The following is a 27,686-nucleotide window of genomic DNA, read 5'->3' as shown; positions in this document are numbered from 1 at the left end:
ATGACTGAACAACAATAACAAATGTATGTCTGTGTTACATTTGTGTTTATGCTGTGTGTGTATTTGTATACTTGTTATCTACGCCATTAGAATATTAGCTCATTGAGAATAGGGGTCAAAGTTTCACTCTTTGTATTTGTACCTTTAGTGCCTGGCACACCATAGGTGCTTCATAAATACATCTTTATTGATTGATTTAAAGTGCTTTCTGACTGTCATCTGTTACTTAGAAATGCATGGGTATAAAGAAGGCACTGAACTTGGGGGCTGAGAGATCTGGGTTTCAATTCTAGTTCCAACACTTAATACCTCTGTGACTGCTCTATGATAGTAGAAGTCTTACCTCTCTGCACCCGTAAGATGGGAGAAATGATACTTCAACAACTTCACATAATTTATGAATTCTAAAGCACTATGTATGTATGTATGTGTTATTATTATTATTAAGAAGTTTAAGTATTTTCCTTTGAGATTGTTTATACTTAATTTGCATATCAAAGCCTTTATCATAGAGAATGTCAATGTAAAGTCATATAACTGGTTTTGGACTCTGAATTAATGAAGGTTTCATTTATTAGAAAGGGAGTTTTATTTTTTAAAAATCATTTCTATTCATTTCAAGATGAATAGAAATGCCACTGAATGCTTCCAGGTGGTTTTCAAAATGATTGTAACAGTTGTTGTTTCTAAATGTATATGTGGTTCTTTAGGAATTACAGACTCATTTTGGTTTTGTAATATTTCTGACCAAAAGAAAAAGCTTTTTTATGTAAAATACTTTTGCAAACTTGTTGATCAGAAAATAGGATGCTGTATAAAAATTTACAGTTGCAGACTAAGTAACCTTAATCCCATTGGCTGGTATCAGGTGATTGTTAAAGAAAATCTTATTGAAAACATCATAACCATTGTAAGAGTCACATAAATTAGTACTATACAAAAATAATTGTGTTATTCACAAGTGTTTTATGTAAAGAATTTTCATTAAACTTAAGTTTTCACTTAGACTGTTACATTAATAATGGTAAAAAAATGTAATGGTTTATGGACATTTGGTTTTTTTATGCTCTTTTGGTTCTTATATTACTTAAACTGGTTGTGTTTCACATTTATTTCAGTTATGCCTTTTGATAAGAACCATATTGCTTTCTTGGCACTGTATAGTATTAAACAAGTTCCATCTGATTCAGAACCTAATTGTAAGAGATAGTGGCTGCTTTTTTTAATGAGGGGTCTGTTGATGATAATTCTGTTCTTTACAGGCATTGGAATGGACACTTGTGTTATTCCTTTGAGACATGGTGGTCTTTCCTTGGTTCAGACCACAGATTACATTTATCCTATTGTGGATGATCCTTACATGATGGTGAGTCTGGCCCACAAGTTTCTGTATTTCAGTCAGATTTATTTTTTAAAAACGTCCAAATTATGCTGTACCCAAAACACCCACATACACTTTATACCACGGGAATTTATTGTGTCCACTGTTCACATTTGACAACATAAACAATAAGTTACATGAAGATAAGCAGACTTGATAGGTAAAAATTGGGGAACTCTCATAGTCTTTTATGTATCTTTTTGTGCATACACACTCATTCATTTTTAACTATTTCAATGAATGACAAATATTTGTGTGGTTTTCTTTCCATCTCTCTGTTACCCTGACTATACCCTAATAAACATTAGCACACTTTTACTTTAGGTTTAAGTCCCCAATTTTTATTGCTTTCTTTTGTTTAGACATCATTCCAATTTCCTAATATATCCAGACCACTGTAATCAGAGAAAGAGAGGAGAGAAAATACCAGTTCAGCAAACTAACCAATACATCAACTGAGTCAGTCCATCAACAAATATTTATTAAGTCATTGGGGATTTGTTAAGTTATTGCAATGTGCTAAGCACTGAGGATGTAAATAAGTGAAAACATGGGCCCTTCCCTTAGGATATACATATATACATATAAGATAGAAGACAACTTCAGAGGGGAAGATTATAGGAGTTAAGAGATTAGAAACAACCTACTTTAGAAGGTAGAACTTGAAATAAGTCTTGAAGGAAGCCAGGAAGCAAAGGTGAAGATAGCATTCCGGACATGAGGGACAGCCAGAGAAAATACTTGAAATCAGGAGATTAATTGTCATGTTTGAGGAACAGCAAGAAGATTAGTAAAGCTGTATTATGGAATGTGTGGGGAGGAGTCAAATATAAGAAGACTGGAGGGGTAGAAAGGTGCCAAGTTATAAAAAGCTTTAAATGTTGACAGCATTTTATATTTGGTTCTGGGAGTGTTAGGAAGTCACTGGAGTTTATTGATTGGGGGCGGGGAGGGGGCAGGGAAGGGAGGTAACATGATCAGACCTGAACTTTAAGAAAATCACTTTGACAGATTACTAGAAGATGGGTTGGAGTGGCAAGAGACTTGTGGCAGGGAGACCATCAAGAAGGTTATATATTTGGGAGGTGAGAGTGTCAGCTGTATGAATGGAAAGAAGGGAGAGGGAGGGAGGAAGGGGAGAGAGACAAAGAATGAGAAAGAGAGTGAATGAGAGATCTATAGATAGATAAAGGTATCTATCTGTATATCTCTTATCTATATTTCATTTGAATGATGAGATCAAAAGCCAGATTAGAGCATGTTTAAAAGCAAGTGAGAGGAAAGGAAGTTATATCTAGTGGTTTACCCCTATAGGCCCTTACCTCTACACCCCACCACTCTGCAAAGAAGAGAAGGAATTTAGACATTTGCTTTTTTTCTTCTTTGAGGATGATCTTTCCATTTACATTGTAGTCATTGTTTCCTAGTTCTGCTTGCTTCATTTTACATCAGTTTCCATAGGTTCTACACTACTCTGAAATCTCCGTATTCATTTCCATATTCATCATTTCTTACTGCTCAGTAATATTCCTTTAAATTCTTGAGCCACAGTTTGTTTAGCCTTTCTCCAGTTGATTCCATTTGTTTGGTAGCACAAGAAATCAGGCTAGAAGTTTTCTTTTAAGATATTAATGTTACTGTCACATTTAGTAAAACCAGTCTTGAATGTTTTCTAACAAGTGGAGGTCCTGCATATCTCATCAAAAATAGACTCAGAAATCATTTCAGATTTTTTTTGTCATTTCTCTATCCTCTAGCTATCACTTGAAATTTAAGAAGCACATATAGTTGTGTATTCTTGAACCTTTAGGGAGAAGCGTTACTCTTATTGGTTGGGAGTATTACTGCTGACCACAGGCCAACTTTCAGTGACTCAGCTAATAAAGAATTGGTTGGAGCAGAGTCAATGTGTGTGTGTGTGGGGCGGGGGGCGGGGATGGGGTGGGGGGAGGCAGACAGACAGAGAGGCAGGCAAGGTGCTATATGTTGTGAAGCCCTCCCTCTGCTTCACCTCCTCCACAGGCTCATTTCTCAAGGGCATCAGGACCATTTAGGGACATCAGGAAGTAGGGCCAGCAGGGATCTCTCACCCTCTGCAGCAGCTCTCTCAGCGATCTGCTTCTACCGGAGGAGAAGCAAAGGTCAGGAAAAGCCCATCATCTACCAAAATGTCCAGTCTATTCCTTTCTTTGGCAAAATAGTTTTTGAATGGGGTTTGAGGAGAAGAGTGGTCTTTCTGCTTCTGTGACTGCAGCTCTCTTTTTCTAGAAGCTCATTTCAGAAAACTTTTATTAGGTACCTGCTGTGTGTCAGCACTGTGATAGGAATAAAAAGCCCTCTGAGGACCTTTAAGTTTATTAGGAAGAAACACCCAGTACCCAGAGATGCTGTTCTTCAAATGTCAGGTTTGAGTACTGGGGAATGTGCACAGATCTGGGATTTGAATCCCTCCTTTCACTACAATTCCAGCCATAGTCAAGAGAACTATAGGAAGAACATAGTCATGTCCTCAGTTGGTGTCAAAGGAGTTAGCCCCTAGAGTATAGGCAAACTTGCAGTCTTGTGCACTGATTTTGCACTGTTAGGAATATTTTGTTATAGGTGATGCCTTAACAGAAATATATAAGAAAAATTTAAACTATTGATATACTAAGCAAGCACAGGGCAGCTAAGGTGGTACAGTGGCAAAAGTACCAGGCCCAGAGTCAGGAAGATCTGAGTTCAAATGTAGCCTTAGACACTTAATAGCTATGTGACCCCGGGCAGGTCACTTAATGCTGTCTCAATTGCTCATCTGTAAAATGGGGACACACTAGAGAAGGAAATGGCAAACCACTCCACTATCTCTTTAAAGAAATCACATAGAGTCACATAGAGTCAGATACAACTGAACAACAAGCAAACACTTTAACGTTTTACTGTCCTGCTGTCAAAAGAAAAACTTCCTTCTCAGCTTGATGCATTGAAGCCTAGGGAATAGCATGGTAAAAATTCAAAGTGAAAAAACAAGCACCTATAATAATTTTTTTTTCTAAAGGTACTTCTATAAGTGTTATATTTTTCCTATATCTTATCTTAATAAGTCTGCCTCCTTATGTACCCCTGGCCTTCACTGAAAGGCGGGAGACAGACATCAGACATTCACCATCAGTTCTCTGATATCATGGTTGGCATCCCATTGATCTGAGTTATGAAGTCTTTCCCTTCCATTATTGTAGTCATTGTATAAATTGTTCTATGGCTTTTAAAGAATCATTTCCTGATAACTTGTAGATTAATTGATTGCTCTTCTTGTTTTATCATCAGAAAAGAATCTTTTGTTTCAATGTAATTTTTAAAAGTTTCCTTGCTTCTTAAGTTTTCTAGATAGCTCCTTGTCCTTTGATCACAAAAACAACCTTGAAGAAAAAGCCCCTAAATGGATTAAAAGGAGAAAAGAACTAGAGGCTAAGGGACTGTCCATCCTCATTTGGGGAGTAACTGAATAAATTATGGTACATGAGCATAATGGGCTATTACTGAACTGTAAGAAATAGTAAAATAAATTATTTCAGAGAATCCTGGGTAGTATAAAGACATTCAGAATGAAGGGAGAAGAACCAGGAGGAGAAATTATAGCAAGGGCAACAACACTGAAAAGGAAAAAAAAACTTTGAAAGACATAAGAACTCAAATCGAAGCACTGACCAACCATGTCTCCAGAGACCTTATGATGAAACATGTTTATCCACCTCCTGACCAGAAGGTTATGGATTCACAGGGTGGATAGAAAAATATTTTTGGATCTGGCCATTTGTATTCATTTGACTTGACTAGTGTTTTTTGTTAGAAGGGTGTTTTGTTTTTTTCTCTTGGTTTTTAATTGAAAAGGAAAGATAGCAATAATGATGCAAAAAAGAGTATTGAAACATTTATTTTAATGTATAAAAAGAAAAGAAGGAAGCACAAATAAGCAGAAGGGTTTTGAAAGGAACATTTAGAATTTATTATATATTTTTTTAAAAGTAAGCGATGTGAAATGGAAATTCAGTATTTTGCATATAGCCCTCTGTTCTGCTATATATGAAAATGCTAATTTTTTGGTATTTTAAGTTTTTAAAAAGTTTTTTCTTTAAAGCTTCCAAATTTACCAGCCCAACAGCTCATTTCTCTACCTAGGTGGTATAATATATAATGAAAATAAATGATGTCAGCATTATTCATTACCTGACTAGGATAAACAATGGTTTTGGTAAGGTAAGGGGTTGTTTTTAAGTTTGTTTGGGGACATGTATAGTAAAAAAGTTTTTATCCCATCTTCCTCCTCATATTATCCTTTTTCTGTTGGCCTTTTTCTCCCTCCCCCAGGCCCCCGAAATTACAGTATTTTCATCTTGTTCTCCATCTTGATGGTAGAGTGATGGTAGCATCATTTCTGTGCTTTACATAGAAGAGGAGGAAGAAGTAGAAGGGATAGAATGGGATGGAAATAATAATGAGGAACTGAGAAAAGTATGAATGGCAGAGCAGCCCTATGATGATGGAGAGAGAAAAAAATGGTAATTTAGAGTAATAAAAAACCCAGAAGGCCCCTGTTCCTGCCCCCACCTCCAGGAAGCCCCGTCTTTGAGTGATACTGCTGTAAAGTGTTCTCTGATTTGTACATTTGTGCTGTGCTGAAAACATTGTTCTAGATAATCTGCTTACTTTTTCTTTTTTTTTTCCCCCAAGGGCCGGATAGCCTGCGCCAATGTTCTAAGTGACCTTTATGCCATGGGTGTCACAGAATGTGACAACATGTTGATGCTCCTTGGAATTAGTAATAAAATGACAGACAGGGTAAGTTTTCTGTTAACTGCTCAACTAGCTCTTGTCACTTTAAGCCTGAACCTCTGTGCATCTGAATTTTCTCTTTTAAGAGTGAAGGGATTGAACTAGATGAGGACTGTGATCCCTTCCCCCTCTAACATTCTTAGATTTCATTGCTGTGCAGCTTCTCTGCTTTCCTCTGTACATTGTATTACTTTTTAGAAAGTAAGATCAGTCTGGCTTGCTTGTATCCCCATCACTGAACCCAGGGCCTTGCACATAAGTTAGTGTTTAATAAATGCTTTTCCATTTCATTTCTTGAGCTTATCTGTAAATTAAAACGAGAGGCCTGCTCACTTGTCCCAGCCTTTTTCTGTCCAGGGAATGTGGGGACCAGGCTACCACAAAGGGTTGGAGCTATGTAGGTGATGATTTCTTCCTGTCCCTTTCGGGTAAGAGGGGTTATGGACTAGGGGCCCATGCAAAAGGAATGTCCTTCCTTTTCTGTTGATTGACTAACACATACATTTTTTCCTCCTATATGTCAGGTAATATTGAGAAATACTTTTGAGATAGTGAACCTTTGGCTTGAGCCCCCAGCCCTGCTACTTATTAACCATGTCACCTTGGGCACATCTCTTAATCTTCAGATGCCTTGATTGTCTTCATATGTGAACAGTCAGGCTGAACTAGATGATCTCAAAGGTTCCTCCTAGCTCAGCATTGTGTGTATTTTGAGTTAAAATAGTCTAGGAAAATCCAGACCTTTTATAACATGGGAAAGATGAATTGTTAAAAATCCTAGGAATAACTTGGTCCTGATATTGTAAAGGCTCAGGCTTTAAATCTATACATTGCCTAAAGAAATTGATAAATTGTGGAGAATAATAGTAATATTAACTCTGTCTAACTCCAAATTCCTTAACCCAGCTTTCAAGGATTTTCATAGTATGGATTCAACTTGCTCCTTACTTTAAACTTTGTTACTTAACTATTCTTTCCTCATGATAAATGATCTCTGCCTGTACACATCATGCTGAATTTAAATGCTGTCTCCTCCACGAAGCTTTTCCCTACTGCCTAGCTAGAAGTTACCTCTCTTCTTATGAACTCTCATAGCACTTTGTACTTTTATTATAGCACCTCTCACATTTTTTTTTATCATGGTTTTTAATGTTTATGTCTTTTTTCTCTTACTAGACAAGGCAGGGGCCACATCTTATTCATCCCTGTATATCCCACTTAATACCTTTAGTAGTTGCTGCATTAGTATTTTTGCATGGATTATTATGTGTTATAGTTACTTTGCCAAAGCATATAAAATCATAGAATATTGGAGCTGGAAGGGACCTTAGAGCTCATCTAGTCCAACCTGATCATTTTACAGATGAGGAAACTGAGGCCCAGGGGAAGTGCAGTGACTAGCCTAAGGCCACAAAGCTAACAATCACACCTCTTACCTAATTTTACCCTTACATCAGCCCTGTGAGGTAAGTAGGGCAACTCTGTTTTACCTCCGTTCTGCAGATGAGGAAATTAAGTATGAAGGGACAAAGTGACTTGCCCAAGATGACATGGTTAATTAATAGCTTTAGATTCCTTTTAGTTCAGTGCTGGTCTCCTCTAGATCTTGTGTAAAGTCTTAGGGCTAGTCAAGCCTCCTCCTCTTATAGATAAGACATTGAAGCTTGGAGGTACTGGTTCATGTCCAGGCATCACTAACCTAGCTAACTTTAGAGCTGGAATTAGAACCCAGGTTTCTTATCTCCTAGTCCTGGACTCTTATGTCATCCCGGGTTTTGCAGTCAGCATATAAGAACAGTCTTGGATTGCTCTTTGTATTAAAAGCAGTGGTTTCAGTATTATCGGGTACCAGAGTTTCTTAAGGAACAGTCTTAAAGACTACAGCTATTGGGATACTCTGTGCTTTAGCAGAATTCAAGCATACTTGAGGATTGGCACTTTTTTCCCCTCATAAGAAAGAAAATACATAGATATAAGGAACCACGATCAAAATAAAGATGGTCTACATAGAACCATTTAGTCTTATGTGAGTAGGTGGTTTTTTTCACTTCTTAATTTTTTTTGACACCTACTTCCACAACAGCAGCCAAAGTCAGTGACAGATTATTATTTTTAGGGGGGGGGGGGGGGGCTTATTGCAGGATGAAGTAATTAGAGTCTTTGAGTTAGAAGGGACTTTGGGGTTTATCTAGTCTAACCTGTAACTGAATAGTAATCCTCTCTTCAACATCCTCCTTGAGTGATTTTAAGCTTTGCTTTAAACTCTTTTGTGTTTTGCCAGCTCTCTGAGGTTGTTACAGATGAGCTGTTCTGCATTCGTAGAAGCATTTCTACAGCAGAATTTCCCAGCACCAAGAAAATCATAGGTCTGGATACATCCTGCCCCCCATAGGAAAACAATAGCAATCACAAAAACTACCACCCAATCAGCTCAGGTGTTTCCATTTCAAAATATTTTTCAGCTATTGTGAGGGATGTTGCTAGGATGAATTAAAAAAACAACAAAACCCTGTTAAAGCTTTATCTATATAACTATGCTACCAATTGTTACCCAGCACATCTTCCAACATTTAACAGAGTGGTTACAAAGTAATAATTCTTGACTTGTGTTAAGTGTTTTGCCTGTTCTATGAATTTGAAGGAAGTGCTTTTTTTGTACCTGAAAGTCTGAACCAGTAGGTTGTCTTCTCCAGGAAATGAAGTTGTCACTAGATTTCTCTTTGTCCCTGTGTTTACTCACTTTTAATTTTTTTCCTTTTAATCTGTAGGAAAGGGACAAAGTGATGCCTCTAATCATACAGGGTTTTAAAGATGCTGCAGAAGAAGCAGGAACATCTGTAACTGGTGGCCAAACAGTGTTGAATCCCTGGATCGTTTTGGGTGGAGTGGCTACAACAGTCTGTCAGCCCAATGAGTTTATTATGTAAGTTAACTTTTTTGGCAGTCCTGAGCTTTTTTTTTTTAATCTTAAAAATATTTATTTATCTTGAGTTTTCAACATTCACCTTTGCAAGATTTTGAGTTTTAAATTTTCTCCCTCTCCTCCTTGCCCCTCCCCAAGACGGTGTGCAGTCTGATTATAGTCTATACATGTAATTAAACATATTTCTACATTAGTCATGTTGTAAAGAATTAGAATCAAAGGGAAAAACTGCAAGAAAGAAAAAAAAAAAGGAAAAATAGTATGCTTTGATCGGCATTCAGACTCCATAATTCTTTCTCTGCATGTGGATGGCATTTTCCATCATGAGTCTTTTGGGATTGTCTTAGATCATTGCATTGCTGAGAAGAGCTAAGTCTATCAAAGTTGGTCATTGCATAGTGTTGCTGTTACTGTGTACAATGTTTTCCTGGTTCTCACTTCACTAAGCATCAGTTCATGCAAGTCTTTCCAGGTTTTTCTGAAATCTGTCTGCTCATAATTTCTAATGGAATAATAGTATTCCATTATATTCATATACTACAAGTTGTTCATCCATTACCTAATTGGTAGATATCCCCTCAGTTTTCAATTCTTGGCCACCACAGAAAGAACTGCTATAAATATTTTTGTACATGTGGGTCCTTTTCCCATTTTTATGATCTCTTTGGGATACAGACCTAGAAGTGGTGTTGCTGGCTCAAAAGGTATGCACAATTTTATAGCCCTTTGGCATAGTTCCAAATTGCTCTCTAGAATGGTTGGATCAATTCATAACTCTACCCACAATACATTAATGTTCCAGTTTTCCCACGTGTACTCCAACATTTGTAACTTTACTGTTTTGTAATGTTAGGTGTGTTGTGTGTGTGATGTGGTACCTCAGAGTTGTTTTAATTTGCATTTCTCTTAAGTCCTGAGGTATAATCAAGAATTGGCTTCTAGTGTCAAATCTCACTTGGCATATTTATTATTCTTTGTTAACATGAGCTACTTTGCCCCTTTTCCAGAAGGAATAGAAACTCTTCTTAGTACTATTGTTTGGTACCTTTCCTAATACAGGATTTATCTTTGTTTTTATGTCAATTATTTTTATGCTTTTCACAGTCTATATTTGTGTTTAAAATGAGCATCTCGGAAGACTTTGCTTTTGTAACTTTAAAAAAAGTATACCTGAATAGGCAAATGTTGTAGACCAGAATGTTTATTTGATTTTAGGATACGTTATCAAATAGGAATGGCCAGAAGGTATTTTGCCATAGCAGTTCTCATGGCCAACTCTTCTGATGACCATTAGGAATAATAGAGAACAAATCAAGTCAAATTAATTTTTGACTACTATTTATTAATTGACTACTAGTACTGTGACTATTGACTATTAATTGACTACTAGTACAGTGGCAGGCACTCTATGAGTGCTGGGAATATTTTAAAAGGCCAAAATAAAAGCCCTTGCTGTCAAGTAACTCATAATCTATTGGAGAAAACAACATAAAAACAACTATGTACAAACAATAAGTACAGAATAAACTGTAATGAAGGCATTAGCATTAAGGGTGGGGCGGATGGTTCCAGGAAAGACTTCTTTAAAAAGATGGGATTTTAGCTGGGACCTGAAAGACTCCAGAAGGCAGACAAGAAGAACTTGAGAATCCCAGGCTTGGGAGACAGTAAAAAATTCATGGAGTCAAGAGGTGGAATGTTTTGTGTGTGGAGCAACAAGGAGGCCAGTATCTCTGAATCAGAGGGGAGGAAGGTGTGCTAAGACTGTGGAAAGGGCAGAAAGGGGCCAGATTTTGAAGGGCTTTAAAAGCCAAAGAGAAGAGTTTATGTTTGATCCTGATGGTGACAGGGAGCCACTGGAGTTTGTTGAATAGCAGTAAGAGGGTGACATAGTGACATAGATCTGTGCTTTAGAAATATGACTTTGAGTGGAGGATGAACTGGAGTAGAGAGAAACCTGATGGCTACTACAAAGGAGAGTATCAGAGTATGGTACTTTCATTTATTTTATTACATTTCCCAATAATATTTTAATCTGTCTCAAGCAGTGTAGGCCATGAATCTGATGCCTCTGGTATGCAGTATTTTTTAAGGCATTAAAATTCATAATGAGTTGAGGCTGCCTATGAATGTTAGGGACAATCTATTCTTTTTCATCTTATATGATTCCTGTCCATAATTCCCCATAAATCTTTCACGAGGATTTATCCATTCATTAGAAGTCTTCCTTTTATTTTTTAAGTATCTTGGGGGAATTTAATAGACTACTCAGGACAATTCTCAATTCCCATCATTCTTTTTTTTTGCTTTTTGGAGGGCAATTGGGGTTAAGTAACTTGTCCAAGGTTACACAGCTAGTATTTTTGTGTGTGGGTGTGTTAAGTGTCTGAGGCCGGAAGCGAACTCAGGTCCTCCTGATTCCGGGGCCGGTGCCCTTACTGCACCACCTAGCCATCCAATTCCCATCATTCTTAATGCATGACTGGCCCACCTTCTCTCCTGGTCATGCATGTTCTTGATCCAGTCTTTGATGTTACTTCTCAAATGCAGGTTGGCACTGTTAACATGTTACTACTGCTTACACACACCATGCATATTTTCATTGACCTTTGAATTAGCTAAATCTTAGTTTATAGTGTTCTATAATTCACAGTCATATAGTATCAGTAAAATTCTCCAGTGCATTTGCCCTGGATTTTGAACAGCTGCACAGATATATCAGGATTGAGGGAATACATCGAATTGATTTAATAAAAAATTTTAAAGAAAACTGCCTATTCTTCTCTCCCTAACCCTAAATCTGAATTAATTTGAATATCTAGTGGACAGGCAGTCATTTTTTACATTTATTAATGAAAAAATAGCCTTTTGTGTTGTGCCACTAGAGGCTCAGAACTAAGTAATTTATTTTCTTCTTGTAAACCTAGCCATATGGGAAGTACCTGTTTTCTCAGTGGATGATTGGCCTTTGTTTATATGCCTATCATTTTCTGAATCATCAACTCCTAATTTAAAAAAAAATGCCTTTTCTTGCCTTCAATATTGTTGCAAATAAAAATTTTAGGGGGAAAATATATACATGTGTGTGTGTGTGTGTATATTTATATTAAAATGTGTAGTATTATTTCCCGTGTGTGTGTGTGTACATACATACCCCTATAAACACTTCATTGGAATTGAACTTTTTCAGTGATTTAATGGTTTTTTTCTTTAGGCCTGATAATGCAGTACCAGGAGATGTACTTGTGTTGACAAAGCCCCTGGGAACACAAGTAGCTGTAGCTGTGCACCAGTGGCTGGATATTGTAAGTAAACTAGATGTGTGTGTATACAAGTATTCTTGTGATTTTATAAAAAATTAAAATTTAAGCATGATGATATATGGGATCAGGGTAAGTTAGGGGAAGATGTTTGTAAAGTAATTTGAGTATATTGGTGAGATTCTTACTGTAATTGTGTATGTAAATATTGCTTTATTTCCCATATGTTACACTATGCTTATACACAAATGCATCTTTAGTTATTTACTGATTTCTTTCTATAAAATGACTGATTTTGGAGATGAGGGAAAAAACACTGTGTAGGACAAGTACTTCCCATAGTATTCCTTTCAGCTTTCAACAAGTCTTCTAAACCTCATGTGTTTGTTTTACTCACAGAAATGATAACAGTTATCTAGGTTAAGCCCTGTTAAAACAGATTCTTAGAAATTGTCCATATTCTTTTGTTTCATTAGAGTCTTGCTGTATGTCAGCTATTGTTTTAAATAGACATACCATAGACAAAGGTGTGCAAAAAATTTTTTTAAGGTAGAAAGTGTGTGTGTGTGTGTGTGTGTGTGTGTGTGTGTGTGTGTGTGTGTGTGTGTGGTGGTAATCTTCAGGGCATCTTCTATCTACCTACCTTGTATATCACTCAAAAAGCAGTGAGATTTTAAAAGTTCAGTAAGCTTGGCCTTTGTGTTTCAGGCTGAGGTGGAACCAATGGCAATCAAGATCATTTTAGTCTTTTTCTCCCCCTCTGGCTGCTAGTAAACTAAGAGCATTTGATGTGTAAGCCATTAGTGGGGAATAAATCTAGAACACTAAGATATTTCTCTGGAGTCACTTCTCCACTGAGCCACAGCCATACTTTATTTCAGATTGGTTCTTTCATTGGTGTAACAACTCACAAATTAATAAGATCATTGCAAATTCTCACACATCTTAGAAGTTTTAATTTTCCTCACCTGTCACTTCAAGTCATATCAATCCTAAAGAACAGTTGAAAGAGAGAAATAAATAATTTTGTATTATTCATCAACAAGGTATATCATGACTTGAGAGACAGAGCAAGGAATTCTCTTGTGGCTGCGACATTCATTTGTCATTTTTCCTGTCCTCATTCAGGATGATAAATTAGAACTTAGCTGTTGTGTATCATCATCTCTATATCAGACTGGGAGGCCATAACAGCAGTATTTTTTGTTGAGTTCCTTTTACACAAAACATCTTCCAGGTCTGGAGTATTTTAGCAAGTAAGTTGTAGAAGTAATATAAAAAACTGAGAATATATGGAATCTTCTCCCTCTAGGTCTTGCCTTCCTTGTCCCTTAGCTTTTTCCAATCTAGCTATAATAGAAAAAAGAAATTCTTGTCCTTACTTAGACCCCACAAATTCAGTTACATTGATATGTGTCCCACTTAAAGGATCAGGAGAATGTATTTTCAGGAGAATGTCAGTACAAGTTTTTCTTTGCCAAGTTACTAGGAGAGCAAAATGAGGAAGAAAGAAGAAAGATTTTTCTCTTGTTACTATTTGGATACAGCTTGTTCGTGAGGAGGGTGTGTGTGTGTGTGTGTGTGTGTGTGTGTGTGTCTATGTCTGTGTGTATGTCTATTTGTGTGTCTGTGTGTGCTTGCTCTGGTAGAAACTTTGCTTTCTTTTAACCAGTGATCTCAGTTCTTCAAAATGATTTTCATTGGTGATTTCAATGAAATTTGAATAAACAAGGGTAGACCAGTAAACTGCCCCCAAAATATAATTTTACATGACCGTTATATAATCATGACATACAAGATGAGAATTATGAGGACAAAAGTCAACTGAAGTTTTGGCGTGATTAAGAATTTGATTTGCACCCCCATGAGAGGGGAGCTACAATCCTGTATTTAACACCCAACTTTTCTTGCCTACACACTGCAGCCAGTATGTTCCTCTGCCAGGACACGTGAACAGTCAGTCGCTGGTCTTACATATCCTGTGAGCTGCAATATCTGATTACAAAAGGGTGAGTTGAGGGAGGGCAGGCTTTCATGACACAGTGTCTGATGCACACTTCAAAATACTGGTCATAGAAAAAAGTCATCAGGAAGCCAAAAAACATACTTTATATATGGAGCTACATAAGTAAAAACCTCTGGAATAAAGAACGTTTGAAGGTTTCTCTGAAAAACAAAACAAAACCCCAAACGAAAAACGATTGTTTTTGTCACTGGTTGAAAGAAAAGAAAATAAATGGCATTTGTATCTTTTCTCTTTTTTTTTTTTAACTTCCCATTAGCCAGAAAAATGGAATAAAATTAAACTTGTGGTCACCCAGGAAGATGTGGAGTTGGCATATCAAGAAGCAATGATGAACATGGCAAGGCTCAACCGAACAGGTAGGATGAAGGGGAGTCTCTTGTGTCTTGAATTCAATTAAGTCATGACTAGAACCTTAAAATCTATAAATTATGTAAGTCACCACAATATAGTTGTTAGCCTTTCTCCATCTTTGTACTTGAAGATCCCTAAGTAGTGAAAGACATGAAACCAACATACTTTATGATAATTTATGGAATCTTCTTCATTCCAAGTAAGTGCTATTTGCAAACCTGAGTAAATATGTATGTAAAAAGGTGTATGAGCTAGTAGGTAGCACATGTTCACCTGACTGTTTATCTGGATTGATTTTCTTGTTCTTGCTTTTTTTTGAAGGGTTTAGTAAAGCTCAGTGTGTAGAGAATTGAGGATAGTGAAAACCTCAGTCATCTATAAAGGTTTCAGCATAGAGAAGTTATATATAAATTGGGATGGAAGTGTTTGTTTTTAAATTTTGACATGCTGGCACTTCATTGTTATTTCCCTGGGCTCTAAAGTGACTGATTTTATACCTGTCATAGGCCAGCTATTCATCTTTTGGTTCAAAGTTTTGCTAAGTAAATGATTAAACTCTGTTTAACCGGCATTTACTTTGTGTCTTGTGTACAAAATGGTGTGCTAGGCTCTGAGGAAAATACTAAGATAGACTCTATTTCCTTCTCTACAGTAGCTATTCCAGAGCTTTTCTGAACTTCTCAAACATCCAACTTGATCATCACCCCTTAAAAGTTGATTCACTTCCTGCTGCACTGAGAAGATTGAGGCCATCCAAAAGAAATTCCTTTACCTTCATTCCTCCCTCTGTTATCATCCATTCTCTCTTGCTTTGCTCTCATCCCAGAAGAATCTTCCCTGTTGCTGTGTACTTGTTCCCATTTCCTCCTGTCACCTCCAGCACTTTGTTTAGCAGCTTTCTTTCTTATTTCATCCAAGTTCAGTCTTTGTTTTGCCCCTGGCTCCTTCCTGCCTGCCCATAGATGTCCTCGGGTCTCCCTAATCCTGTCCCTTGGTCCTTTTACTCTCACTCTCCCCTTTTACTATTAATCACTTCCTTATACCTCTATTTTCCCCTTGACTTCTTGCAATCTGGCTTTTGTCACCACCACAGTTTGTTTTTTCAGTGCTCCCCAGTGACTTCATCAGTGATCCCAGTAGCCTTTTTCCCCCCAATCCTTATGGTTCTTAAGCACTTTGTTGAATTTTGCATAGTTGATCACTACTCTCTTGACTTCAGAAGCACCCAGAGAATCTCAAAAAGTATGTTAACTCCTTTATTTTTTTTAAATAATTGAGGATGACCTTTTAAAATTATATTTGCAAATTAGCATAGCATGTTTACAACAGGATCACATCTATAGGTGGGTAGATCAAATAGTTGTCCAGAATCCAGTAAAATGGTAATCATTGATGGTCAGTGTAATCACTAAAGCAAGATCCATAAATATAACAGTCCAACTTGACAAAGCCAATGTCTTTCACAAACTGCTGGAAGCACTGACAGCACATGTTCAGGGACCATGCCTATTTGAACAGACTCTGGAACAACCCGAGACCCTTGGCCAGATTTTCGAGGGTGACTCCAGTAGAGCTGCTGGTGACCTGTGACGCCACTAGCAAAAACCAGAGACAAAATCGTGTTAACTCCTTTAAATGGAATGTAAGCTCCTTGAAGGCAAGGAGTATTTTATTTTGGTCTTTCTGTCCCTAGTGCTTTGTACATAATAGGCATTTGCTGTTTTTTCCATTGAAATATGCATAGATCTGGTCATGTCACTATTCAGAAATCTTCAGTGGCTACCCTATTAACTACTAAATACTTTTTTTTTTTTAATTATTTACTTTTAGTTTTCAACATTCAGTTCCACAATCCCTTGAGTTCCAAATTTTCTCCCCCTTCCCCCATGGCAGCATGCAGTCTGATATAGGTTCTACAAATTCTTTCACATTAAACATTAGTCAAGTTGTAAAGAATTATAACCAATGGAATGAACAGCAAGAAAGAAGGAACGAAACAAAACACAAAAGAGAGAGAGCAAGTAATTTGCTTCAATCTCCATTCAGACTCTAGTTCTTTCTCTGGATGTGGATATCCATCTTTTGTAGTTGCCTTATAACTGAGAGGAGCTCAGTCCATCAAAGTTAGTCATCACGCATACGATGTGTCTGTAATTGTGTACAAAGTTCTCCTGGTTCTGCTTTCCTCACTCAGCACTACTAAATGCTTTTGCCTGGCACGTAAATTTCCCTTGCTTACAACATTCTCTCATCCTAAAATGTCTTCCATTCCTATCTTTTCTGGTGAATCTCTTTGTTGTTCAACTCTTCATGAACCATAGCACTCCAGTGCCATCCATGGGGTTTTCTTGACAAAGATAGTGGAGTGGTTTGCCGTTTCCTTCTCCAGTGAATTCCAGCAAACAGAGCTTAAGTGACTTGCCCAGCTAGTAAGCATCTGGAGCCAGATTTGAAATCAGGTCTTCCTGACTCCAGGCCCATTGATCTATCCACTAATCCACATAGCTGCCTCCTGGCGAATCCCAACCTGTCTCTAAAGCCCTTCTGAGATTCTTTCCCATCAGCAATAACCTTTCCCCCTAACTCCGTATAGCAAGCACTTTGTTCTGATCCTTCCCTAATATATTTATTACGTAGTGTTTTGTGTTCTAGTGGTTTGCACTTGTTCTATTAGATTACTTTTTTGATAAAGTAGAAATTGTGTCTTGTCTAAATTTTTATTTTCTCCTAAACCTATTACAGTGATATTGCATTCAGGTGCTTGCTTTATAAATGTTTGTTCAGTTGAATAAGATATGATCCCTCTACCTAAAGCTGATAAACATGTTAGAATTGATACTTCAGGCAGCAAACCTTTTTTGTGCCTGCTATGTGCAAGGTATTGGGGGAGGTGCTGGATAAAAAACAAGGATGAAACTTCCCTTAGTCCCAATTAGCTTATGTTCTCTAGGGGGAGAAAACACCCACATGCATAAGTGTATACAGGGTAGATGCATAATAAACATTGGGTGATTTAGAGGGGCAGGACTCTAGCAGTTGAGATCATGAGAGGTTTCAGGCTTTAGCTGGGTCTTGATGTAGGTAAAGGATTCCATGAAGCAAAGTTGAATAACGAAAGCCCAAGGACTGTGCCAGGAGCTAAGAATACAAATGCCAAGAAGGAAACTCTTCCTACTTAAAATAGGTACGTTTTGTGTCTCTGGAGAGGTAGATTAGAGCTCTGTCATGAAGAGCATTAAGAGTCAACCAGAGGAGCTTATATGTGATCCCAGAGGCAACAGGGAGCCAGTGCAGGTTAGTAGTATAGTCAGACCTACATTTTTTAAAAATCGCTTTTCCAGTTTTGTTGAAGAATGAATTGGTGCAGGGTGATACTTGAGGTAGGGAAGCCAATTAGGACAAATAATGAAACATGCTACCTAGCTCCTGATAGAGAGGTGAAGGACTCAGAGTACAAAATGAGATAGATAGATGGGTAGACGGATAGACAGATGGGTAGATAGATTGATAGATTGATTCATTCCCTATGAGAGGTGAGGAGGGCCTGAACTAAGGCAGTGGCTATATGAGTAATGTGAGAAGAGTATGAATGAAAGAGGGGTTGTTAAGCTTTAAAAAAAAAAGCAGGATTTGATGACTGACTGGATATATGAGATGATGCCAAGCTTTCAAAGCTAGTAATTTGAAGGTTGATGGTGGCCTCAAATGAAATAGGGAAGTTTGAAAGAGGAGGGGGAGGTAATGAATTCTGTTTTGGACATGTTGACTTCTTGTGGAATCAGTAGGATTTATTTCTACTCTGAGACTAAGGCAGCACCAGCATGTGAACATTTACTTCTTTGTAGAGCAGTTTAGTAAAATCTTGGCGTCTGGTGCCCTAGAATTATGAACAGCTAGATATAAGGGACTTGTATGGTAGAAAGAGCCCTTGCCATTGGAGTACGTAAAGTGGGGGAGTTGGACTAGAAGAGGCCTTGCTACCACCACATCACATGATACTGTGCTTCAAGTCTGGACTCAGGTACTCACTAACTCTGATCGATCTTAGTTTCGTCATCCATATGATGTTTGCCCTGCCTAATCTTACAGGATTGTAGCTCTGTGGAAAAAGAACCTAAACCTTGGAGTCAGACAGCTTGGGTTTGTTTCTGTCTTTGCCACTGGCTGACTAGGCACCTTGAACCAATCTCGTATCTCCCTTGACTTCAGTTCCTCTTTTGTAAAATGACAGGTTTTAACTAGAGGATTTTGACATTTCTTCTAGGCCTAATATTTTGTGATGTAAGTGTTTTACAATCTTGAGATGCTATGCAGATGATTGCTTTTGTTATATGTACCTTCAAAATGTCAAAAATGAGGGCAGCCAGGTGGCGCAGTGAGTAAGAGTGCCGGCCCCAGCATCAGGAGACCTGGGATTGGTTCCAGCCTCAGATATTCAACACCCACACTAAAATAACTGGCCGTGTAACCTTGAGCAAGTTACTTAATCCTGATTGCTTTAAAAAAATGTCCAAAATGGTGCTAAAGAAGACAAAAAAATGGCAGGTTGTTTGTGAGACTGATAGAGACTGTGATTTGCATTTAACTGTGTTGAAAAGTGTGATGGTAGAGGAAGATAGTGATAGTTTCCTTACCTGCAAAGTGTGGGGACCAGTTCAGTTGAATTGTCAGTAAACATTTCTTAAGCACCACTGCACGCCAGGCACTGTGCTAAGCACTAGGGATACAAATAAAGGCATAAGACAGTCTCTGTCCTTTAAAGAGCTTACAGTCTGATGGAGGAAGACACATAAAAGGAAGTAAGAAAGGGAAGGGGTCAACCAGGGTGAATGAGATTATCCAAAAACTGAAGCAGAATGTGATCAGAGGAGGTGTGAGTTACAGACTTGAATTTATTTTCAAAATGATGAGATTCTGTACAGCAGGAAATCCAGGAGAGCAGCCAGGTGGGAAATGAAGAGATTAATTCCCTGAATGTCTTCCTTAAATGGTAGAGGATCTGGTTGGAGCTCTCCAGTGTCCACTTGCCACCCTCTCCAGTCAGAGAAAGGGAAGGACTCCAGGGACAGGGAATATAAAGATCTGAGCTCCAAAGTTGATTTCATCTTGCAGAATAATGAGTTTCTGAGGATCATGAAAGGGAGAGCAATTGGGTGGGAAATGATGAGTTGACATCTAAGCTTACATTCGGATCTAAATTTTTATAATTCATATGTCCTTGAAGTTTCAGGAAATATACAGATGAAATAAAAGAAAAAAAAGTTTATGCAGCCCCTAATATTTGCACAATAATCATGTTAACACTATTCCATTTGTTTTGATTCTTTGACTTGGGATATGTAAAAGGGTAATTCCATGCTTGTCATTCCTTAACATCATTCCATTTTTCTCCCATTACCTTTACTGGAATATGAGGTTTGTTGTTGTTTGTGTTTTTTGCTGTTTTAGTGATCTTGTTATAATTAAAGCCTTTTCACTGTTTTGTGTATATAGTTATTATGACCTCCACTAAGATAAGAGCTATTAAAAAACTTCACTATGAATGAAACAGAAAAATTAGAGTGGTAAGACTGTCTCCTACAGAGGGGTAGAAATGCATGACAAAGATAGTAACTTGATTTTTAAGTCAGGAGTTCATTATCCTCAGATGGCCAATTCCTCTCTAATGTCACCTTCTACCTACTTTATCTTGGATATACGTTTTTATGTACATGTTGTCTCCTCTATTAAAATTTTAAGTTTCTTAGGAGCAGGGGCTGCATTTATTTTTGCCTTTCCTCTGTATTCCCAGTACTTAACAAAATCTAGCACATAATAAATGCTTAATAATATTTGTTGATTGATTGGTTACCTTTCATTTATACTTAGGGAGTACCATATTTCAATTCTAGAATCAAGAGTGAAGCACTACTCATTTTTTTTAAGTCTTACAACTTTCTAAAATAGCAAATGAATACTTCCCAATAAAGTTTTTGTTGTGTTTTTGTTTTTAATATTTAGCAAAACAAAAAACGAATTAAAAGAATTCTACCCCAAAACATTTTCTTTATTCACATAGAATTGAATTGATCATGCATTGTAGCTGAGGAGTGCTCGGTCATACAATGGTCTACCTTTAGATCCTCTCAGATGTGTGAAATAAATAGATGAAGTTATAAGAATTTTTGTCAAGGAAACTGTCAATCACAGTTTCACTATCTTTTTCTCTCCTTCCCTGTCTCCTCCTCCTTCTGCACATTATTGTCATTGTATAAATTGTTCTACTGGTTCTGTTCATTTCACTCTGCATTAGTTTATTTAAGTCTTCTCAGGTTCCTCTGAAGGTGTCCCATTCATCATTCTTTTTTTTTTCTTTTAAAATTATATAGTTTACAACGTTCAGTTCCACAAGTTTTTGAGTTCCAAATTTCCTTCCCCTCCCCCCCAAGATGGCATGTAATCCAATATAGATTCTACATATACCTTCACATTACACGTTTTTTGTTTTTATTTTTTTTTTAAATCCTCCAATCTGCTCTCTCCCATATTTTTTCCCATACCCCTTTGGACTTTTTCAGTGGATCTCTATGCCTCAGTGCCTGTATATCTTATTTCCCAATTACATGTAAGATGGTATTAATAATAGTATATATATATATGTGTGTGTGTAATATATATATATATATATATACATATATATTTGAATATTTCATTTTAAAACTTTCAATTCCAGATTCATTTCCTTATTTCCTTGTCCCCCACCCTTACTGGGAAGATAAGCAGTTCAGTATAGGTTATACATGTGTGGCTAATGCAAAACAATAACATAGTAGATATATTGTAAAAGACTGACTATATTTCCTTCCCTCCTATCCCACATCCCACTTGTTCTATTCTCTACTTTGATCCCGTCCCTTTTCAAAAGTGGGTGCTTCCAACTTCCCTCCCCCCCCAGCCTGCCCTCCTTTCCATCATCCCCCCTCTCATCCCCTTCCTCCCCTACTCTCCTGGAGGGTGAGATACCCTTTGTAATGTGTATTTCACTTCCTCCTCAAGCCAGATTCAGTGGGAATAAGGTTGATCCGTTCCCTTTTGCCTTCCTATTCTTCCCCTCCGTTGTAACCATTTTCCCTTGCCTCTTCTGTATGAGATAGTTTACCCCAATCTGTCTCTCCTCATCTCCTCTCATTATATTCCTCTCACCTCTTAATTTCACCTTTTAAGTATCATCCCTTCCTGTTAAATTGGTCCTGTGCCTTCTATCTATGTATACCTGTAAACATACATACATACATTCACATGTGTATTCATATACCCTTATATATAGACATATATATATTTCTAATCCATTCAACTACTGAGAAAAGTTTCATAAGTTACAATTATTGTTTTTTCCATGTAGGAATGTTAATAGTTCAACTTTGATAAGTTCCTTATGATTTCTTTTCCCTGTTTACTTTCTCATGCTTCTCTTACTTCTTGTATCTGAATGTCAGATTTTCTATTCAACTCTGGTTTTTTCAGCAAGAATGCTTGAAAGTCCTCTATTCCACTGAATGACCATATTTTCCCCTGAAACATGATACTCAGTTTTGCTGGGTAGGTGATTCTTGGTTTTAAACCCAGCTCCTTTGACCTCTGGAATATCATATTCCAAGCCCTTCGATCCCTCAGTGTAGAAGCTGCCAGATCGTGGGTTATCCTGATTGTGTTTCCACAATATTCAAATTGTTTCTTCCTGGCTGCTTGTAATATTCTCTCCTTAATCTGGGAATTCCAGAACCTGGCTATAATATTCCTAGGAGTTTTCTTTTTGGGATCTTTTTCAGGAGGTGATCGGTGGATTCTTTCAACCTCTATTTTGCCCTCTGGTTCTAAAGCATCAGGCAGTTTTCTTTGAGAACTTCCTGGAGGATGATTTCTAGGTTCTTACTTTGGTCATGGCTTTCAGGTAGTCCATTAATTTTTAGATGATCTCTCCTGGATCTATTTTCCAGGTCAGTGGTTTTTCCCATGAGATATTTCACATTGCCTTCTATTCTTTCATTTGTTTGGATCTGTTTAACAGCATCTTGATTTCTCATCAAGTCATTAGCTTCCATTTACTCCAATTTAATTCTGAAGCAGTGATTCTCCTCAGTGAGCTTTTGAGATTCTTTTTCCATCTGGCAAATTCAGCTTTTTAAGGCATTCTTCTCCTCATTGCCTTTTTGAGCCTCCTTTGCCATTTGAGTCAGTCTGTTTTTCTTCAGTCTGTTTTCTTCAGTATTATTTTCTTCAGTCAGGCTGTTGACTCTCTTTTCGTAATTTTCTTGCATTGTTCTCCTTTCTCTTCCCAATTTTTCCTCCACTTCTCTTATCTGCTTCTTAAGGTCCCTATGGCCTGTAACCAGCTTGTATTTTTCCTTTGAAGGTTTTAGTGCAGGAGTTCTGACTTCACTGTTTTCCTCCTGTTCCATGCTTTTGCTCCTTTCTGTCCCCAAAATAGGAGTGTAATGTTGGAATCTTCTGTCTGCTTTGTTTCCTTTGCCTGCTCATTTTGCCACTCAATTACTTGACTTTTGGGCTTTTTGCCACAGTAGGACTCTGCCACCAGACAGGGGAGCTTTTGTCCCAAATGCTGGGGTTTTCTCAGCTGCCAGAGGTATTAGATGGGTGCCCTCTCTGAGGTCTCCACATGCTCTGGCAAGCTGGACACACACCCCAGGACCTCCACCCTAGACTGCAATCCAGATCCAAGCAGGTTAAAGCAAGAGCGATGACCCCTCAGACTGGTGCTTGATCCCCCTACACTCTGCAGGCCAGGAGCTGAAGCTGCCACATGGGTCTGGCTGGTTGTGCTGGTGTCTCAGCGGCTTCTCACCCCAGGGGGTAAAAGCCAAGCACTCCCACTTACTGGTCCAAAGGCCAGACTGCACTGACCTCTCACTTTGTCCTTCGCATCTATGTATTGATAAATCTGGAAACGGCCATAGTTGCTGCTGATCTGGAGTCCCTCTGGCTGGCGCCTGGTCAGGGCCGCCCTGGGGCTAAAGCCTCTGCATGGGGCTGGGCTTGGCTCCCAGAGTGCTGTGCTGGATTCCTGCTGGCCTGAAGGGCTGTCCTCAGCGGGAGGTTAGCTTCTCTGTGTCATTTTGTGGGTTCTGCAGCTCCAAAGTTTGTTTAGAGACCCCTTTTTACATGGGTTGGGGAAGGTGGAAGCTGGAGCGGTGGAAAGGTCCTGTTTCTACTCTGCCATCTTGGCTCCACCCCCCAATTCCATTTTTTTTTTAAAGCAATCAGGATTAAGTAACTTGCTCAAGGTTACAAGGCCAGGTGTTTCTGGGTGGGTGCTAAGTATCTGAGCCCAGATTTGATCCCCAGGTCATCCCAACACTGGGGCCAGTGCTCTTACTCGATGTGCTACCTGGCCGCCCCCACATTACACATTTTCACAATAGTCAAGTTGTAAAGAAGAATTATAACCAAAAGAATGAACCATGAGAAAGAAGAAACAAAACAAAAAGAGAGCAGATAGTTTGCTTCAATCTGCTTTCAGACTCTGTAATTCTTTCTCTGGATGTAGATAGTCTTTTCCATCATGAGTCTTTTGGAGTTTTCTTAGAACTTACAATGTGTATGTAATTGTATACAGTGATCTCCTGGTTCTTTCTGCTCCCCTCAGTCAGCATCAGGTCACATAAGTCTTTCCAGGTCATGAAGAAGTTCATCTGTTTCTCATATAGCACAGTAGTATTCCATTACATTCTTATACCACAACTTGTTTAGCCATTCCCCAATTGATGGGCATCCCCTTATTTCCAGTTTTTTGCCACCCCAAAAGAACTGCAATAAATATTTTTGTGCATATGGGTCCTTCTGTTCATAATTTCTTACAGAACAATATTCTATCCTATTTGTAAACCCTAACTTGTTCACCAGTATTCCCCAATTTATGGGCACTCATTCAGATTTCCAGTCTTTGACATGTGAAAAAAGAGCTGTAAATAGTTTCCTATTAATCTTTAGTTAAGAGTTTGTTTTGCTTGAACTAATCCCTCCCTTAATCTCTTCTCCCTCCAATTCTCCTCCTTCCTTCTCTCCTTTCCCTCCAATTTCCCTATTGAGCAAAATGTATTTCCATACCCAAATGTGTATTTGTATATGTATATTCTTCTCTTCTTTGACCAGTTCAGATAAGAGTAAGATTCAAGTGTCAGCTGCTCCTCTTAAATTTCCTCTTCCGTGTTTGTATTGATGTCTACTTTTGCACCCCAATTATGTGAAAGAATTTTCCCTAACCTCCCTTTCCTTTCCCCACCCCATTGTCTTCCTCTTCCCTTCTCCTTCCATTTTTCTTTTATAATTATCCAGACATAACAGAGCCACTCCTGGGCCTTGTCTAATTAGACTCCTATGACTCCTGATGAGAATAGAGTTCAGAGGAGACACATGTATCACCTCCCCATATTTGAATGTAAGCAGTTTCTTTTTTTAGTCTCTTATAGCTGTTCATTTGTGTTTATCTTTTTATGCTTCTTTTAACTCCTCTGTTTGAACTTCAGCGTTTCTGCATAGCTCTTCTTTTCAACAGGAATGCACAGACATCCTCTATTTCATTTTTCCCCCCATAGGATTATACTTAGTTTTTCTAGGTAAGTTATTCATGATTACAAACCTCATCTTTACTTTGTAGAATATTGTATTCCAGGCTCCAAAATGTAATGTAATGCCAAGCAAAGGCAACTTCCCAAGGTTCAAAATACAAGCATAGGTGCTCTCCATTTTATTCAGTGAAAAATTAACAACAGAGAAGATCAAAATATGACATAATTCAAAATACAGCATTTACTAAGTATGATTCAATAATCTCCAAGTACTACCTGATTTAATCAAGTACTACCCCACCCCAGGACATTACATTTATTTAATCAATTACAAAGTCCCTTTTCTAAATACTACTCCACCCCTAGGCTGTACATTCATTTAGTCCATCACAAAGCCCCTCTTCTCAAATGGTGATTAGTTTCCAATCAAAAGTAAAGTACATTCATTTGTTTAATCACAGAGCACAAAAAGGTCAAAAGTTCCCCACCCTTGGATCACAATTGAATCTACCCCAGAGTTACAACAGAGCTTACAGCACTTAATACCCAAATGGAGGTCTTTTCTTCATCTTGACAAGAGGCAAGTTCTCAGCAATCTTTGTTCCTGGGGAGACAAAGCTTAGCAGGGCCACAAGATACATTGCCAGTCTCTTCATTAATTCATTCTCTGTCTGCAGAACAGTCCTAGGACCCCTGAAAACATTAGCAAAACCCTCTTCCAGGATTTCTGTAAACATACAACAAGAAAATCCTTCTTCAGGGCTTTGGAACCAACAGCAAGGCTCCAACACTTCTGCAGCAACAGGACTGTCTTTCACCAGTGGACAAATCTGGCAAAACAACATCAAAACAGACAGACAAAGTACTAGCAAAACAGCCATGTCTCCTCAGTCCTTGGCAGCTCTGGGTGGCAGCTCTCAAAAGTCCTGGGCAATTCAAAGTGGCCCTCAGCAATCCTCTCCGTCTCTCTCTGCCTCCAAAGGTGCTGCTTCCAAAAAGTTCTTCTGCCTCTCTCCTTTCTCGTGTCTCTCTAAATTTACATCACCAGCTCCTCCCAGTCCAGCCCTCTCTTTTCACGTCAACAAGTCCATCCCACAAGTTGGATTCACAAGCTCTGGGTTTTAACACCAAAAACCAAGCCAATACAGGGGGATCTTTATATTCCATTACTATTACACAAGAGTAGTGGCTGCCAAATTGTGTGTGATCCTGACTGGATCTGTTGGTATTTGAATTCTTTATTTGAGGCTGTATGACAGTATTTTTTTTCTTTGCCCTAGAAGCACTGGATTTGGCTATGATGTTCCTGGCAGTTTTTGTTTTGGAGGTTTCTTTCAGGAGATGATGAGTGGATTCCATTTATTTCTGCTTTGCCCTCTGGTTCTATGAGATCTGGGCAGTTTTCTCTTAAGATTTCTTGAAATATGATGTATAAGCTCTTTTTTTGATTGTGGTATTTAGGTAACACATTGATTCTTAAATTTTTTCTTCTCAAACTGCTGGTTAGGGCAGTTTTTGCTACAAGATGTCTTATGTTTTCTTCTATTTTACCCAATCTTTTAACTTTGTTTTAATATTTCTTGTTTTTGTGAATCATTTTTTTCTCTTTGGTCCATTCCGATTTTCAGGGAGTTTGATGATTGGTTAAAGTTTTGTACCTTTTCTGCCAAGCTGTTAATTTCTGTTCCAATTCTTGCTTCCGTAGCTTTTATTTATTTTCCTATTTTTTTCTTCCAGCAATTTCTTTTCATTTATTTGAAAAAGAATATCCTTACTCTTAAAAAAAAACTTTATTTCTTTTAGGAATTCTTATTGAATCTGTGCTCAAGCTTTGGGTTTGTTTGTTTTTTGAGACTTTGTAGATGTTTTGGAGTCCTTCTTTTCTCCTTGGTTTATGTCTTTAGTGTCCCTTCCTATAGTGGGATTCTTTTTTTATTTGCTTATTCTTCCCTCTTATTTTCAGACTTCAGACTTTATGTCAGGGCTAGGGTCTGCACATTTCTTGGAGGAAGATTTGGGCTTATCTTGTTGCTGTCTTTTGTGAGTGTTGAGTGTTGTGTTATTCCAGGATCTCGGGGACAGCTCAGCATAGGGATCTGAAAGCTGGTCCCCAACTGATCTGAGGATAAACTGATTTACTGTTTGAAAAGGTAAACACAAATAAAAATGACTTTTCAGTGCTTCCAAAGTGATCTGACCCATAACAAAGTCTGTTTTCTAGCCCTTGGTCTAAACTTGCAAATTCTTGACCTGGGTGTGGGTCTGACCCAACTGACCCAAATAGCTATTCTCCTGCTAGATTCTTAGCCAGCTGGAAAGCTCTGATGGTTCAGTGACAGAACTGCTGCCTCCTCTTTGGTCTGGAATT

The 27,686-nt window shown here is 38.1% G+C and overlaps 2 protein-coding genes across 4 annotated transcripts in view; one reads left to right on the top strand and one right to left on the bottom strand.

Annotated features, from left to right (window-relative positions):
• Positions 1–27,686, bottom strand: part of PRPF18 (pre-mRNA processing factor 18) — a 533,171-nt gene that overhangs the window by 479,318 nt on the left and 26,167 nt on the right. The gene's annotated exons all lie outside the window — the stretch shown is intronic.
• SEPHS1 (selenophosphate synthetase 1) overlaps positions 1–27,686 on the top strand; it is a 46,089-nt gene that overhangs the window by 10,987 nt on the left and 7,416 nt on the right. For all 3 annotated transcript variants that reach the window (XM_069106422.1, XM_069106420.1, XM_069106421.1), the window contains exons 3-7: positions 1,263–1,366; positions 6,092–6,199; positions 8,962–9,116; positions 12,331–12,421; positions 14,659–14,758. In XM_069106422.1, coding sequence (XP_068962523.1) covers positions 1,263–1,366; positions 6,092–6,199; positions 8,962–9,116; positions 12,331–12,421; positions 14,659–14,758 — 558 coding nt within the window. The remainder of the gene's footprint in view (positions 1–1,262; positions 1,367–6,091; positions 6,200–8,961; positions 9,117–12,330; positions 12,422–14,658; positions 14,759–27,686) is intronic.

This window comes from Petaurus breviceps, unplaced genomic scaffold, assembly GCF_028583685.1.
Source record: "Petaurus breviceps papuanus isolate PSGF00001 unplaced genomic scaffold, PetGlider_PUasm1.0 79, whole genome shotgun sequence".
Classification (NCBI taxonomy): domain Eukaryota; kingdom Metazoa; phylum Chordata; class Mammalia; order Diprotodontia; family Petauridae; genus Petaurus; species Petaurus breviceps.
Note: the sequence above shows the minus strand (reverse complement) of the source record. Positions and strands in the feature narration are given on the sequence as shown.